Below are 13,883 nucleotides of genomic sequence, written 5' to 3' on the forward strand. Positions count from 1 at the left end.
CTGTCCTTTTGTTCTTTATCCTAAAAGGCTCAGGTCCTTCCCAGCTAGGAATCAATATAATTTCATTGCATCCCAAACTGGCCCCTGGGAAACACATGGGAAAAAGAAGCAACAAGACAGAAGAAGCTTTCCTTAGTCTCAACCCCTCCATTGGCTCTGTCAGGGCAAACCACTCCTAGTGCTTTCTGGTTATGGGCTGCTCACACTGCACATGGTGCTTCATCATCCTTGGGAATATATCCACCAGCCCCTTTCATCTCCCAGAAGTGATGTAGTGATGTGGCTGAGGACCCTGTTCTGGCCCTTTCTAAGCCTTTCTAGAACAGTGGGATTCATGGTGGGGTGTGGAAAATGAGCAAATTGCTGCTTCTTTTTTTTTTTTTTTTTTGAGACAATATTTTGCCATGCAGCTCTGGCTGACCTATAGCTCACTGTGTAGTTCAAGCTGCTCTTGAACTCATCAAGGTCCACCTGCATCTGCCTCCACCTGCATCTCCACCTGCACCTCCACCTGCATCTGCCTCCACGGTGTGGATGAAAGGTGTGTGCCAGTAAACTCAGCAACTCTGACCGCCCTTAAGATTCCTTACAAGCACAGGTTCAAGATAGAAGGGAACATAACCCACTCCATCTACTCTTCTCTGTGCCAGGGCTTCTAGAAGAATGCTCCAAAAGCTTGAAGACACCTTGTCATGTGCTAAATACAAGCAATAATCACTAATTCTGTCAAAAGAGTGAACCAGCTGAGCTCTCAGAAGTCACCATCATTATACATATATGCACAGCCTCTTGTGAAACATGAAAAATTCATATACTGTAAGCACCAAGCTGGGTAAATGTCCCTGGTTATGAATGACAAAACCCCGCAGGAATGCTCCTTTTGTGATAAATGAACCAGAGAGGGTTGTAGAAAGGCAGCCGAGCCAGAAGCAATGTCTAGAACTAATGACCAGGAAGCTGAGAAGAGATGGCTTTCCAGGGTTAAAACTACCTAAGGATCTGGTCTGGTGCTTTTGTCTGCAAATTGCCCCCTCCCTTCCAAGTGCCTCAGCTTTGCAATTTAGAGTTTCTGTAAATTTAGGGTGTGTTCCAACAATTGCTCCTGATTCTCCAGCCTTTCAGGCTAGAATATTAACATGCTGCCTTTGTGGCACTGAGGTCACCTCATTTGCCACCTTTGCATGTTCTCTTACAGATTCTCCAGGTGTGGTCCTGCTCCTTCCAGGCTGTTGGGATGACCCTCACACCTTGCCTACTTGAGAGTGCTCACTCAAACTCAGTGTTATGTGATGTTGGTTGTCACCAACATACTCCCATACGGACTCATTTTATACTTACCCAGCTTTTAGTACAACATTGAAATATATGGTTAAGGTTGTAGCTCAGCGATACAACACTTGTTTAGCAAGCACAGCCATTGAGTTCAGGCCTCAGCACCACAAAAGAAAGAAAAGGAAAGATAGGTAGGTAGGTAGGTAGGTAGGTAGATAGATAGATAGATAGATAGACAGACAGACAGAGAGACAAACAGAGCAAACTGGTAATCATGGTGGCTCAAATCTATAATGCCACCGCCCAAGAGATACTGGGATTGTCATGAATTCAAGTCCAGCCTGGACTACAGAGTGAGACTCCATCTTAAAAAAAAAAAGAAAAGAAAAGAAAAGAAAGAAAGAAAAGGAAAAAAGAAAAAAAAGAAACATTTACTTCAATTGACCACCTGAAAAAAAAAGCAAGCCTTTTGGATTTAGATTCCAGTTGCCTCTTAGTGAAATATAAATATAAAAATTAGAAGATGAATGGGTGTAAAATAAATGATTACTTGCTTCATCTTTCAAAAATAAAAGGAAATAGTCTCTCCACCCCTGCCACCTCCTTTGGTGAGAAGTGATCCTAGGAGAGTCAAAAGCTGGAACACTCTGCTGTGTCAGGAAAGAGGGAGGTTTCCCCAATCATTGCCCCCAGAGCTGTTCCCGGAGGCTTTCTCTGTAGCATACAACCTGAATGCTGGGCAAGCCCCCAGTGAGCATGTGCAGACCATCCCCAACTTCTCCAGTGGCTGTCTGAAAGGAAGCGCCTTTAGGACTAACCTTCCTCCTGCCCTAGAAGGGAGGGCACACAGGATTCAATATAAAGTCATTCATAGACTGGTTTCTTATCTTCACCACGAGCATGGGACTGAAGCAGCAACGTGTAAGACATATGCACTGTAAACGATCAGTTGAGGCATTAAAGCTGTGAAAAAAATGTTATACTAGCATAAACGTCACCCTGAAACTGAAGGAAATGTGTGTGAAAAGACCCCTGGACTTGAAACGTGCACTGCTGGGAATTACTGGAGCATGTCAAACATTTCCCATGACGAAGGATAACCAAGCTAGCCTTCTTTGTCTCGCCATTAACACAATCGGGGAGTCTTGTCTTCAAATGTGAGTCCTCCCCTCCCCACCCTCATTTTTCCTTTCCTTTTTGGCTCTTTGAATATAATCCGTGCGGTCTCTCCCCATTCCCAAAGTGCCTCCCAAGCAGCGCTGGGGAAGCGCTCTGGGAAGCCCTTGCCGAGACACTTAGCAGAACTTTGTTCTCCACATGGACTATTTAGCTTTCCTCGGTGACATCACAGCCTCCCAGGCTCTTCACTGGCTGCAGAATACAGTCCAGGCAATGGTTAGAGGCTCCGGGCGCTGGCCGTGGTCCTGACCTCCGAGCTCAGAACCATGGTGCTGAGTGCACTCAAGGCGGAGACCTTGCCACACAGAGTAGCCATGTAAGCCCCAGTCCCTACAGACCCCAAGGGAGCCCTCTAGCCTTCACTGCAGCCTTGCACTGCTCTCTTTGAGCTGCATCAAAAAAGGGTGGGGCACTGAGACGCAGCTGCAATCGGATGCCGCCCGGGAGGATTTAAGAACAGCACAGTGGTCCACCCCAATCGCCACTCGACGCCTCCAGCCCGGGGATCAGCTGGTCCCTGACGCGGGTCTCCCACCTCCCAGGCACAAGAAGATGAGGGCAGCCTTTGTGGGCGCTCAGACGCCCACTGGCGAACCCGTGCCTCGCCGCACCCTGCGCGGTGAAGGGGTGGGCAGGGCGCGGTGCGCGTGCAGATGCGGGAGGCAGAGCTCTTGGCGCCGCGTGCTGGCTGCCACGCGGGGATGCTCGGTCCTCCGCGACAAGCCAGGGTGCAGCCCCGCACTCTGTTCCCACCCACCCCCCATACCAACCTGATCGTAGATGTTCTGCAGAGCTTCCTTGCCCGAGGCCCGCCGGATCTCCACCTTCCGGCCCGATTCAACAGATGGCTCCCCGCTGGCACGCCGGCTCTGCCGGTGCGGGTCCGGGCCCAAGTGGGCGACATCCCGCTGCTGAGCCACCACCTGCCCCGAGCCCCGGCCCACTGAAAGCGAGTCGAAATCGATGGTCTTGTTCTCCGAGGATCCTTCCACGGGGCAGAACATGCCGCAGAATTTCTGCCGCGGCTTCGGACTGCCCGAACCCAGGTTTTTAAAAAAGGCAGGGACCTCTTCGTCCTCTGCTGCCTTCCCAGATTGCTTTCTCTCGGCCATGGCTGGGGGTGCGCTAGGGAAGGTTCTGTCTGTCTGTCCGTCCGTCCGTGGTTCCCTAAATCTCCCTGGTTGGGTGTGCACTAGCCTCTTGCTGCTGCCGCGGCTGCTACTCCCTGCCTACCGCAAGGTGCACAGAAAGGATGGAGGGCTGGCGAACCGGCGACCCACCCCTCGCAGTCCCTCCTCCTGACCCGGCTTTCTCCCTCCCTGCCCACGCCCCCCGGCGCCGCCACGCCACCTCCGAGCAAAGTTGGATCTGAGCTGGGCGGTCGCTGCGGCAGAGGATGCCAGTTCCCGGCAGCGCGGGGAGGGGCGGGGCGGGCGGAACGCGCGATCAGAAGGGAGGGGACAAGAAGGGAGGGGACCCAGAAGGAGGAGACGGAGAAGGGAGGGTACGAAGGGGTGGGGGGCGCCCTAAGCCCGCGCTCCGGAAGTGAAGCGGCCACTCCACCCGCTAATGGACGCACAGCAGCCGCCGGAGAAACCGCTCTCGGCGCCAGGGTGAGTGTCCGAGAGATACAGCTGGGCAAAGACCGGAAAGAGCAGATCCTGGCCCAGAGTCCCACTCCCCAACCTGCCTCACTGCATTGCTAAGGTGGCCCTGGAGCTCACCTAGCCTCGGTGAGGGCTGAGGGTTGGGGGAGCCAAGGGCCAAGCCGGCAGGCTCTGGGAAGCTGGGGAGGGGTGACCCTGGAAACAGCAAGGGCATCCAAGTATTCTGGCACCAATGCTTAAGTTTACCTACGATCTAGGGGCCGAGGCGTGCACTGCAAGAAGCAAAAGGAAAGGAGAATGTTCTTCCCGCTTGCAGACGCTGTGGTTGGGAGGTGGGGCTCACAACATGGCGGGGGCAAAAAAGCAGAGGGACGTAGCAAATGGAAGCGATGACCGGGGGTGGGGGGTGGGGGTGGGGGGAGCAGCAACCCTGTAGTGCTAGAGGGAATAGTAAAGAATGCAGGCTGTGGATTGAGCCTCAGCATAGAGACTGGGAACCCTCAACATTATCTGAAAGGGCCATGTCCTGCAGGTAGCCCATTGACTCAGGAAGGGTTCAACGAGTCCGGGATTTGATATCTCCCACCCCCCCACCCCCCACACACACCCTGGTTACCCTCACTCCCACCCAAAATGGTTGGGGTCTAAGCAGACCGAAGCACACTCGGACTCATCTTGCTTTTCAAGTCGCCTGTCTGGCTCCCCTAGCCCCTGTTGCACGCTGCGCCAGAGGCCCCGCGAGTTTGCCCGATGATCCTTCTCTAGGGGCCGCAGTGGTCTGTATGGAGGGTAGAGGTAGACCGCTGTTTTGGGGAAGGTTACATGTTGTGAATTGTGGGGCAGCCAAAGTGTGGGGATTCGGAGTGTGTGTGCATGCACACGGTTCAGCCACAGCCGCCAGGTTCGAGGCTTAGTCCCATCTCCTGGAGTGCTTTAAAGCCCCTCCCGTTTTTCCCGAGTGGCTGAAACCTGAAGAAGTGTTGCCCATCCTTTAGGGGTTCTGGATGGAGATCTGAGCATGCTCACGAAGATGGATGGGTTTGGTCTAGGAGAGGCAGTTTACTGCAGCATGTTCTCACAGGGCGTTGTGACCAAGAAATCAGACCCATTGTCAGCCTTAGCTTAGGGAACGATTGCATGCGGATACCAACGCCCCCTGTTGCTGGAGATAGCTTGATGGATGGAGTCTCTCTCTCTTCTCTCTCTCTTCTCTCTCTCTCTCTCTCTCACACACACACACACACACACACACACACACACACACACACACACACACACACCACACACACGCCCCACACCATCCTGTAGGAGCTGAAAGGACTCCATGGGAGGAGAGCCGATGGACCTTAGCACCAGATGTGCTTGACATTTTAATAGAAATTTTCCACTGGAATTGTCAATGCTGCACTAAAGTCCTGAGGTGAGGTCTTTCAACCTCTCTGCCTTCCAAGTTAGAACACCAGTGTAGGAGGCCTTATGCCTATGGTCATGTGTCTAATTGAACTACCCGGTAATTCTGCCCCCCCCCCCAGCCTGGTTCCTTCAACAGGTTATCCTGTAGGCCCCTTTAGTGAGAAAAATACAAAATCCTTGCATTCTTCCTCCATACCCGAATATTTCCTTAGTGGCTCTTTGTACATTAAGGGTGTTTCACTTATGGTTTTAAAATTATTTTTGATTAACTTTCATTTTATGTATGTATGTATCTTGCTGGAATATATGCACATGCACCGTGTACATGCCCGGGGCTGTTGAAGGCCAGACGAAAGTGCCAGATGCCCTGGGATTGAAGTCACAGAGTAAGCCAACATGTGGGTGCTAGGAACCAAACCTGTGCTTTTAACCACTGAGCAGTCTCTCCAGACACGTGGGGCCTTTAAGACTAGTGGATTTTCACGTGACAATTTTTTTCTGGATCTGGGCATCCAGTGCCATTGGTTGGCTGTGTTTTTCTTTCTTGTTTGTTCGTTTTCTGTTTTGTTTCAGTTTTTCAAGATAGGATTTCTCTGTGTAAAAACCCTGGCTGTCCTGGAACTTACCCTGTAGACCAGGCTAGCCTGGAACTCACTCACGGAGTTCTACCTGCCTCTGCCTTCCAAATGCTAGGATTAAAGGCACATGACACCATTGCCTGGTATGTCTCTTTTGTTTTTGCTCTTTCTGAGAAAAGGTCCTTTATGTAACCCCAGGCTGGCCTCAAACTCCCTATGTAGCCTAGTGAGTTAAACTTCTGATCCACCTACCTTCACTACCTAAGTGCTGGGGTAATGGGCATACGCCACGATGTCTGGTTTGCACAGTGCTGGGGATCCGACTCAAGGCTTTGTGCATAGTGACAAGCACTCGACCAACTGAGCTACAGTCTTACCCCTGCAGTGCTCATTTCATCTCTCATTCCTCCAAGTGACTCCAAGCGAATGAATATGGGGAGGAAGTTCATTCCCATATTTTACAAGGAGATCTCAGGCCTGGGTTGGTCTGAAGTTCTGGGCCCCCATTCTGTCAGACACAGGGTGAGGTAGCACCTTGCTCTCCCGGTTTTGGCACAGAGGCCCAGTCTTCAGCACCTTCCAGGAAGAGTGGATCTGCTCCTACTGCTGCCATAGTTAAGGCCAGCATCTATGGCATATGGCCTCCTTCAGAGTCATGGGAAATGTCCAGGCCAAAGGGGGATGGTTGTAGCACCCTAACATACCCTCTACAAGTGTCTGAGAGGCACGGCCAAGCTCCAAATTACAACATATCAGGTAGCATACCACATGGGCCCCATAAGAACGCACAGTCTAGTGTTGGCACTCTGTGACTTTTAGCCAATTAGGAAGCTGCTTCTCTGAAGGCATCCTCGTGGCTAAGGGGTCACACTGTCACTGGGAGCATCCCCTTTTACACTTCTAGTTCTCCCCAGCCCTTCAAAGCAAGCATGGGGCACACATCACTTAGTGGTGAATATGTTTTCTGCCTTTTGTCTTTTTCTCAATGGCCCAGTCAAATTTAAATGACAATGTTAAATTTAAACATCTTAGTTACCTTTCTATTTCTTTGCTAAAGCACCATGACCAAGGCAACTTATAGAAGAAAGCGTTTAATGGGGGCTTCCAGTCTCGGAGGGGAAATTCATATCCATGCTGGCCAGGAGTATGGCAGACAGGGAGGTACAGTGCTGGAGCAGTAGCTGAGAGCTTATATCTGATCCACAAGCATGGGACAGAGATTGACCATGGGAATGGTATGGACTTTTGAAATCTTAAAGCCCACTGTCAGTGATGCACCGCCTCCGAAATCCTTCTCAAACAGTTCCACAAGCTAAGGACCAAGCATTTGAATACATGAGCTCATGGGGCCCATTCTCATTCAAAGCACCACAGGGGGAGTTGGATGGGTGACTTTCCATGTGTGGCCCTTGAAAAAGTCTGGCTAGACACAAAACCTGAAGAGGACTGACTTGTAACTCCAAAGTGTACTTCTTTTTCTGAGATTTGAATTTTCTCTGCTATACCCATGTTTAGTTAGTCTTAAGTGTTTGAATGGATTCTGTTTAGTTTTGTTTGTGTCTTCTTTTGAGACATGATGTCTCTATGTAGCCCAGATTCACTTCAAACTTGCAATCCTCCTGCCTCAACTTCACAAATGCTGGGAGTGCCACCAAACACAATTCGGTTGGATTTGTTTTTAAAGATGGTTCTCATGTAGCCCACACTGGCTCACACTCCCTGTGGCTAAGAATGATCTGAAACTCCTGATCCTCCTGTCTCCAGCTTTCCAGTGTGGGGATTACAGGGATGTATTACCAATGATTGCTCAATTTGTATGGTGCTGAAATTGGACTCTAGGCTGCCTAAAGGCTTCTTCCAGGCAAGCACTCTGCTAACTGAGGAGCATCCCCTGAACAACTCTTTCTTCAAAGAAGTGTAGTGACACTGTCCTGTTTAGGTTGCTCCTTTAAATTCAGAGGACGGTCATTTCTTTCATCCTTTACTGAACTGTTACGTCTTTAATAAGGGCATTAATCTTTGTTACTAGATTTTAGGCCTAAAAACATGTTATTCATGTTTGTATAACAGGACAGCTTGACTTGGCTGAAGGTAAGACACATGTATACTACTGTATAGAGGTGTGTGACATCTTCCTGATCTGGAAGCTGAGTACGTGGCTCCTTGACTCTTGAAGAACATTCTGGAACACATAAACAGGTATTTTACTACATCTGCTAATTCATCCTTTTGATGAAGGGTGAAGGTCTTGAATCCTGCTCACTGACGGGGTTTTCAGGGTGGAAAGACTGGATTTTATCTGGTCCACACAGGGAAAAAGTACAGTCGGCAAAAAAGGGGATTCACCAGAGTGGGGTAGGCACAAGCACAGTGGGAGTTAGAGCCCTTGGTCCACTCCTAGTTTCACCCCACACTAGAGTGTGGGTGTACCCTGGGACATAGAGGGCTATGTATAAAGTGAGTCTCTGTTTCCCTAGGAGTCCTTGCTTCCTGCTGTGTGAGTCCCCAGCGTCGGGTGCTAGAGTGGACACCACCTACCCACTGATTAGAGAGAGAGGTGAGGTGACAGAAACCAGGAGACTGTTGTTCCAGGTGCCTCACAGTGACCAGAGTCAACACCACACAGCTACAACAAACCCTCGGAAACAGCAGCAAACGTACTGCAGAGCAACAGCCCACCTTACCTACCATCAGCCTTGCTGTGGGTCTGAAGACAGACAGGGAGCGTCTGGTTCTTGCTACTGGGTGAAGAGACAAGGCATTTGGTCCACAAGACTTTGAGCGGCTTGGAGACCAAGTGCAAAAGCACACCCTGGGACAATGGCAGTGGCCCTGCTGGAGGAGTGGTGCAAGATCATGGGTGTGGATGTCCAGAAGTCCCTGCTGGTGATTGGCATTCCTGTGAACTGTGGTGAGCTTGAGGTCCAGACAGTCCTACAGGAGGCGCTGAAGTGTGTGGGCAGCTACCGGCTACTGGGCAAAATACTCCAGAAGCAAGACAATACCAGTGCTGTCTTACTAGAACTTATGGAGGACACGGATATGTCTGTGGTTCCCAGTGAGGTGCAGGGAAAGGGAGGTGTCTGGAAAGTGATCTTCAAGACCCCTAATCAGGACACTGAGTTTCTCCAAAGACTGAACCTCTTTCTAGAAAAAGAAGGGCAGACGGTCGCAGGGATGTTCCGAGCCCTGAAGCATGAGGGAGTGTCTCCAGCCACCACACCCTGCACATCCCCCGAGTTATTGGCCCACTTGGTAGGGCAGGCAATGGTTCACGCCCAGAGGCCTCTGTTGCCTGTGAGGTACTGTAAGCTGAGAGTATTCTCTGGGAGCACAGTAGCTGCCCCAGAGGAGGAGCCCTTTGAGGTTTGGTTGGAACAGGCCACTGAGATAGCCAAAGAGTGGCCCATCCCTGAGACAGAAAAGAAAAGGTGGGTGACAGAGAGCCTCCGTGGCCCTGCCCTGGACCTCATGCACATAGTACAAGCAGACAACCCTTCTATCAGTGCAGAAGAATGTCTGGAGGCCTTTAAGCAGGTGTTTGGGAGCATGGAGAGCCGTAGAACCTCACAGGTCAAATACCTAAAAACCTATCAGCAAGAAGGAGAGAAAATCTCAGCCTATGTGCTCCGGCTGGAGACTCTGCTCCGGAGAGCTGTGGAAAAAAGGGCCATCCCCCGGAACATTGCTGACCAGGTACGTCTGGAGCAGGTCATGGCTGGAGCCAACCTTAGCAACGTTCTTTGGTGCAGGCTACGGGAGCTGAAGGATCAGGGCCCACTGCCCACGTTTTTGCAGCTGATGAAGGTGGTCCGTGAGGAGGAAGAAGAAGAGGCCTACTTTGAACACGAGAGCAGAGAGGAGCCAGGGGAAAGGGAGGGCTCTGGCCGCTGGGACAATTCAAGGAACAACTGACAGACATCCCTACTCCATTTCTGATCTGGTAATGCTTGACAAGGCTAATCCCATTCTAGTGCACTTTGCTTTAAAGTGCAGGACTGAAGTCAAGCATTAGGAATGAAGGTTTTGGGGTTTTTTGTTTTTCCTTTTTCTTTGGTTTTGATAGGTTCTCACCTTATAGCCCAGGCTGGCCTTGAACTGGTATTCTTCCTGCCTCAGCCTTCCAAGTTTGGAGTTCTGGGATTAGAGGAATATACTACCACTAGAGCTCCATCTTGTTTTTCTTTCTGAGGTAAAAAAAAAAAAAAAAACCTGGAGTTTGAGGGACTCTAACTAGATTGTTAAAAAAAAAAAAAAATACAAGACTAAGTTCCAATACCTAAAACTCCTGAATCTTAGTTTCCTACACAAGGGTTGGCCAGACAGCTTGGTTGGTCAAGTTGCTTGTCAGTCTCTTCAGACGGAGTGATAATGTGAACAGGAGATAGAAACTGGCCAGGCAGGGGCTGAAGAGCTACTCGTCAGCAACTAAACACACTTGCTACTCTTTTGAAGGGATCCCAGTACCCATGCGGTGGTTCCCAACTATCAATAACTCTTGTTTCAGGGGATTCAACCTCTTCTTCTGGTCTCTTTAAGCACTGCACACATGTGGCACATACACATACATGCAGACCAGACACATAAAATAAAAACAAAACCTTAGGAAGGAAAGAAACAGGCCGGGCAGTTTCTAGGCATTCCCAATGTATCCCTGGTTCTCTGGTCCTGTCCCCTTCCTAAGGGTTACACTTGAGGGTGGGACCTTTAGCCAGACACTAATCCATTTGTGGATAGCTGTAGAATTAGGTCCATAGATTTTTTCATGATAAAATGGCTTATATCTGTTCCCCAATTTTAGCCCATCTCCTAAATGATTTTAGGGTTACCTCATCAGAGGGGAGAATTTACAGTAGCCTTAGTCAGGGCTCTTCTGAATCTCATTCAGAGAAAACCGTTGCCTTCTGGTCAGAAGAATGGTCTAAGCAGAGACATACCATTGCAGGCTAACCACAGCATGAGTTAATCCAGTTGGACAGGTTCATCGCCTGGCTAGTGGACTGCCCATCAGGAAGGCAGATTCACCTTCTCTATGCTAATGAGATGGGAAGAATAACTATCCCTTTAATGAGGTCATATACTTTTCCTTCCCAGAATCCCTGCTATCTATACAGCCACTACAGAACCACCATGAAATGTCATTTTCACTTTTTCCTTTTCGTTTTCTGCTTTGGCACTGGCCCAGGTTTAAGTACACACTCTCTAGTATTCTGGGCTGTTTCTCTTTCTCCATGTGGCTACATGCTTACCTTCTACCTACTCAAAAACAGTGGCTTCTCTCTTCCTTTTCTCTATTCCTTCTTCCGGGCAGTTTTGATCCCCATAACCCATGGGGTAGAAGAAGAAAACCACTTCCTGCAAGCTGTCATTACACACCACACACACACACACACACACACACACACACACACACATACACACACACACATTCATGTAATTTTTTTTTTTTTTTTGGTTCTTTTTTTCGGAGCTGGGGACCGAACCCAGGGCCTTGCGCTTCCTAGGTAAGCGCTCTACCATTGAGCTAAATCCCCAGCCCCATGTAATTTTTTAAAACCACGCCAAGTAGACCAATGTTTACTCATACCACAGAAGGATAAACTGACCTTATTTAAAACAACAACAACAACTTACGTGAAACACATATATCCTGTGTGCAGCAATCTACTCGTTATAGGGTGTGTGTGTGTGCTTGCATGCATGTGTGTGTGTGTGGAGGAGGGGCAGTGCTTGTGACACACCTCACAACAAGAAAGAAGCAAAGCTCTACTGAGTTAAATGGTCTCAGCACCAAAAGTGCTCAGAAGTGATACCCGAACAAGACTTTAGGAATCCACCCTTCGTTGTGTGTCACTCCAGTGTGTTTTCTCAGTTCTGTAGAGGATTGATTTTTAGGCAAGTGTATTTTAAACTCCTTAAGTCTCGAACACCCAGCAGGCAGTATCAAGTGCGCTAGTATCAGGTCTCAGGATGTCAGTGTTCACCAGGCTTGCTTTTGTTTCCAGACTCACCCATGGCTGCAGAACAAAGCTGCCTGCTGGCAATGGTGTGCACATTCCAACCAGCCTGTGGCTGTGCACAGCCTTGAACAGCTAGCATCGTGAGCACGTGTGTGCCAAGTCAAGTGCACTAGGGCACCATACACAAATGCTGCTTAGTTAACATGCCAGACAGAGCTCAGGCACAGCTAATGTACAGCCTGTGGTAGATCCCTGTGCACCATAAGCAAGTTGTTTAGCTTCTTTGAACGTCAGTTTCCTTATCTAAAAAATGGGCTGCCATTAGGATCAAATGGTATTTTTGTGATAGTTGTCAGCTCAATGCATGGTCTCCTGACTGTTCTCGGGTGGAAACAGGTCACAATGTAACAGACTTCTGTTGCAGTCATGATGCTCCTGCAGTCAGAAAGCATGTTGGTTCTTTTTGGAAATCAGTGTGCAACAGCTGGTTGTCCATACTTTTGGTAAGTGTTCCAGAAGTGGTTGGTAATTAGTTGACTTAACTTTGAAACAATGACCTGTTCTTCTGGGTTGTGGGTGAGTTTAATTGAAGAATAAGAAGTTGTAAGAGTGGTATTTTTTTTAAAGTCATCATCTGTGATGGTTTATCTCTCGAAACTATATTTCTCAACACTGTCCAGCCACAGCACTGTGATTGTCCCTGACCATTCTATGCTGATGCCGTGTGGTCTTGTGTTCCTGGGAATGGCTTTGCCGTTGTATTTACCAACAGACTTCAGAGTTAAATGTTACCACTGTGAAGTTACCAAATAAATCTGAGTGAGTGAGATCCTGAGTTATTTTCTGATTCCTCTATGTCTGAGTGATCGAAGGAGCTTCGTTACTAAAAAACAAAACCAAAGCAGACTGAAGGGGCTGGAGAGGTGACTGTGGTTTAGGGCACTTGCTGATCTTCCAGAGAACCTGAGCTCAGTTTCTAGCACCTACATAGGGTGGCTCATAAGTACCTGTAACTCCAATTCCAAAGGATCTAACACCTTCTTCTGGCCTCTCAGGGTACCAGCATGTACACGGTATTCACACGCACTTAAAAATGAATCTTTAAGCCAGGAGGTGGTGGCGCATGCCTTTGATCCCAAAACTCGGGAGGCAGAGACAGTGCTCTGAGTTTGAGGCCAGCCTGGTCTGCAGAGTGAGTTCTGGGACAGCTACACAGAGAAGCTCTCGTCTTGAAAAACCAAATAAAAACATAATAAATAAAACTTAAATAAATCAATAAATCGTTAAGTAAAAGAAAAGGTCTTTAACTCTTCTAGGCAAGAAAACCTGAGCACAGGGACCTAAAGTAAGTACTCGTGTGCTGTCTCCAGGAACAAAACAGCTCTGCCCACCCACCATTGATTTCCTTATCAATGCACAGGACCAGAAATGGATCAACTCACTTGCTCAGGAAAGTAAAGTCTCAGACTAGCTCTTCAGCCTGAGCTCGGCCATGGGTGAGATAACTAGAGGTGGACTCTCTCATTTGGAGATGGAATCAGCTTTTCCATGTAGATCTATACAGAGAAATCGGCTCTTGCCTTTGGAGGCCTTAAAGTTGCTTCACCTCTCTGAGGTGCATTGGGAGAGCATCCCATTTTGTGCTAGATACACGGGGAGCAGTCCATGAGTGGTGAGCGCCCCGAGAGGTTCTCTGCTCCCATCATTTGAGCAAATTCCTCCATCTCATGTCCTATCCCCACGCCTAACCCTTAAGGATGGAGCATTCCAAGATTCCGGAACCATTGATTTCGAGATCACTTTCCTTTTGAGTAGGTGTTCCTGATGCAAACTGCAGACCAGCCCATCGGCTTCCTGAATGCTTCAGAACACTG

At 49.0% G+C, this 13,883-nt stretch overlaps 2 protein-coding genes across 4 annotated transcripts in view; one reads left to right on the plus strand and one right to left on the minus strand.

Annotated features, from left to right (window-relative positions):
• Window positions 1-3,563, minus strand: part of Dpysl2 (dihydropyrimidinase-like 2) — a 106,025-nt gene extending 102,462 nt beyond the window's left edge. The window contains exon 1 of the mRNA XM_006252097.5: window positions 3,222-3,563. Within this exon, the coding sequence (XP_006252159.1) occupies window positions 3,222-3,563 (342 nt within the window). The remainder of the gene's footprint in view (window positions 1-3,221) is intronic.
• Window positions 3,564-3,942: 379 nt separating this feature from the next.
• Pnma2 (PNMA family member 2) lies at window positions 3,943-12,838 on the plus strand. Of its 3 annotated transcripts, XM_063274291.1 has the most exons (4): window positions 3,973-4,064; window positions 5,367-5,478; window positions 8,120-8,248; window positions 8,527-12,838. In XM_063274291.1, the coding sequence occupies exon 4, from the start codon at window positions 8,870-8,872 to the stop codon at window positions 9,962-9,964; it is 1,095 nt and encodes a 364-aa protein (XP_063130361.1). In that variant the 5' UTR covers window positions 3,973-4,064; window positions 5,367-5,478; window positions 8,120-8,248; window positions 8,527-8,869; the 3' UTR covers window positions 9,965-12,838. The 3 variants fall into 3 exon arrangements, with proteins under 3 accessions (XP_038949265.1, XP_063130361.1, NP_001100742.1); NM_001107272.1 differs by lacking the exon at window positions 5,367-5,478 and having other exon boundaries at window positions 3,978-4,064; window positions 8,527-11,637; XM_039093337.2 differs by lacking the exons at window positions 5,367-5,478; window positions 8,120-8,248 and having other exon boundaries at window positions 3,943-4,064.
• Window positions 12,839-13,883: the final 1,045 nt, after the last annotated feature.

Source organism: Rattus norvegicus, chromosome 15 (genome assembly GCF_036323735.1).
Source record: "Rattus norvegicus strain BN/NHsdMcwi chromosome 15, GRCr8, whole genome shotgun sequence".
Lineage (NCBI taxonomy): Eukaryota > Metazoa > Chordata > Mammalia > Rodentia > Muridae > Rattus > Rattus norvegicus.

Coding starts and splice junctions, on each gene's coding strand:
- Pnma2 (XM_039093337.2), top strand. CDS start 8,870: ATGGCAGTGGCCCTGCTGGAGGAGTGGTGCAAGATCATGGGTGTGGAT.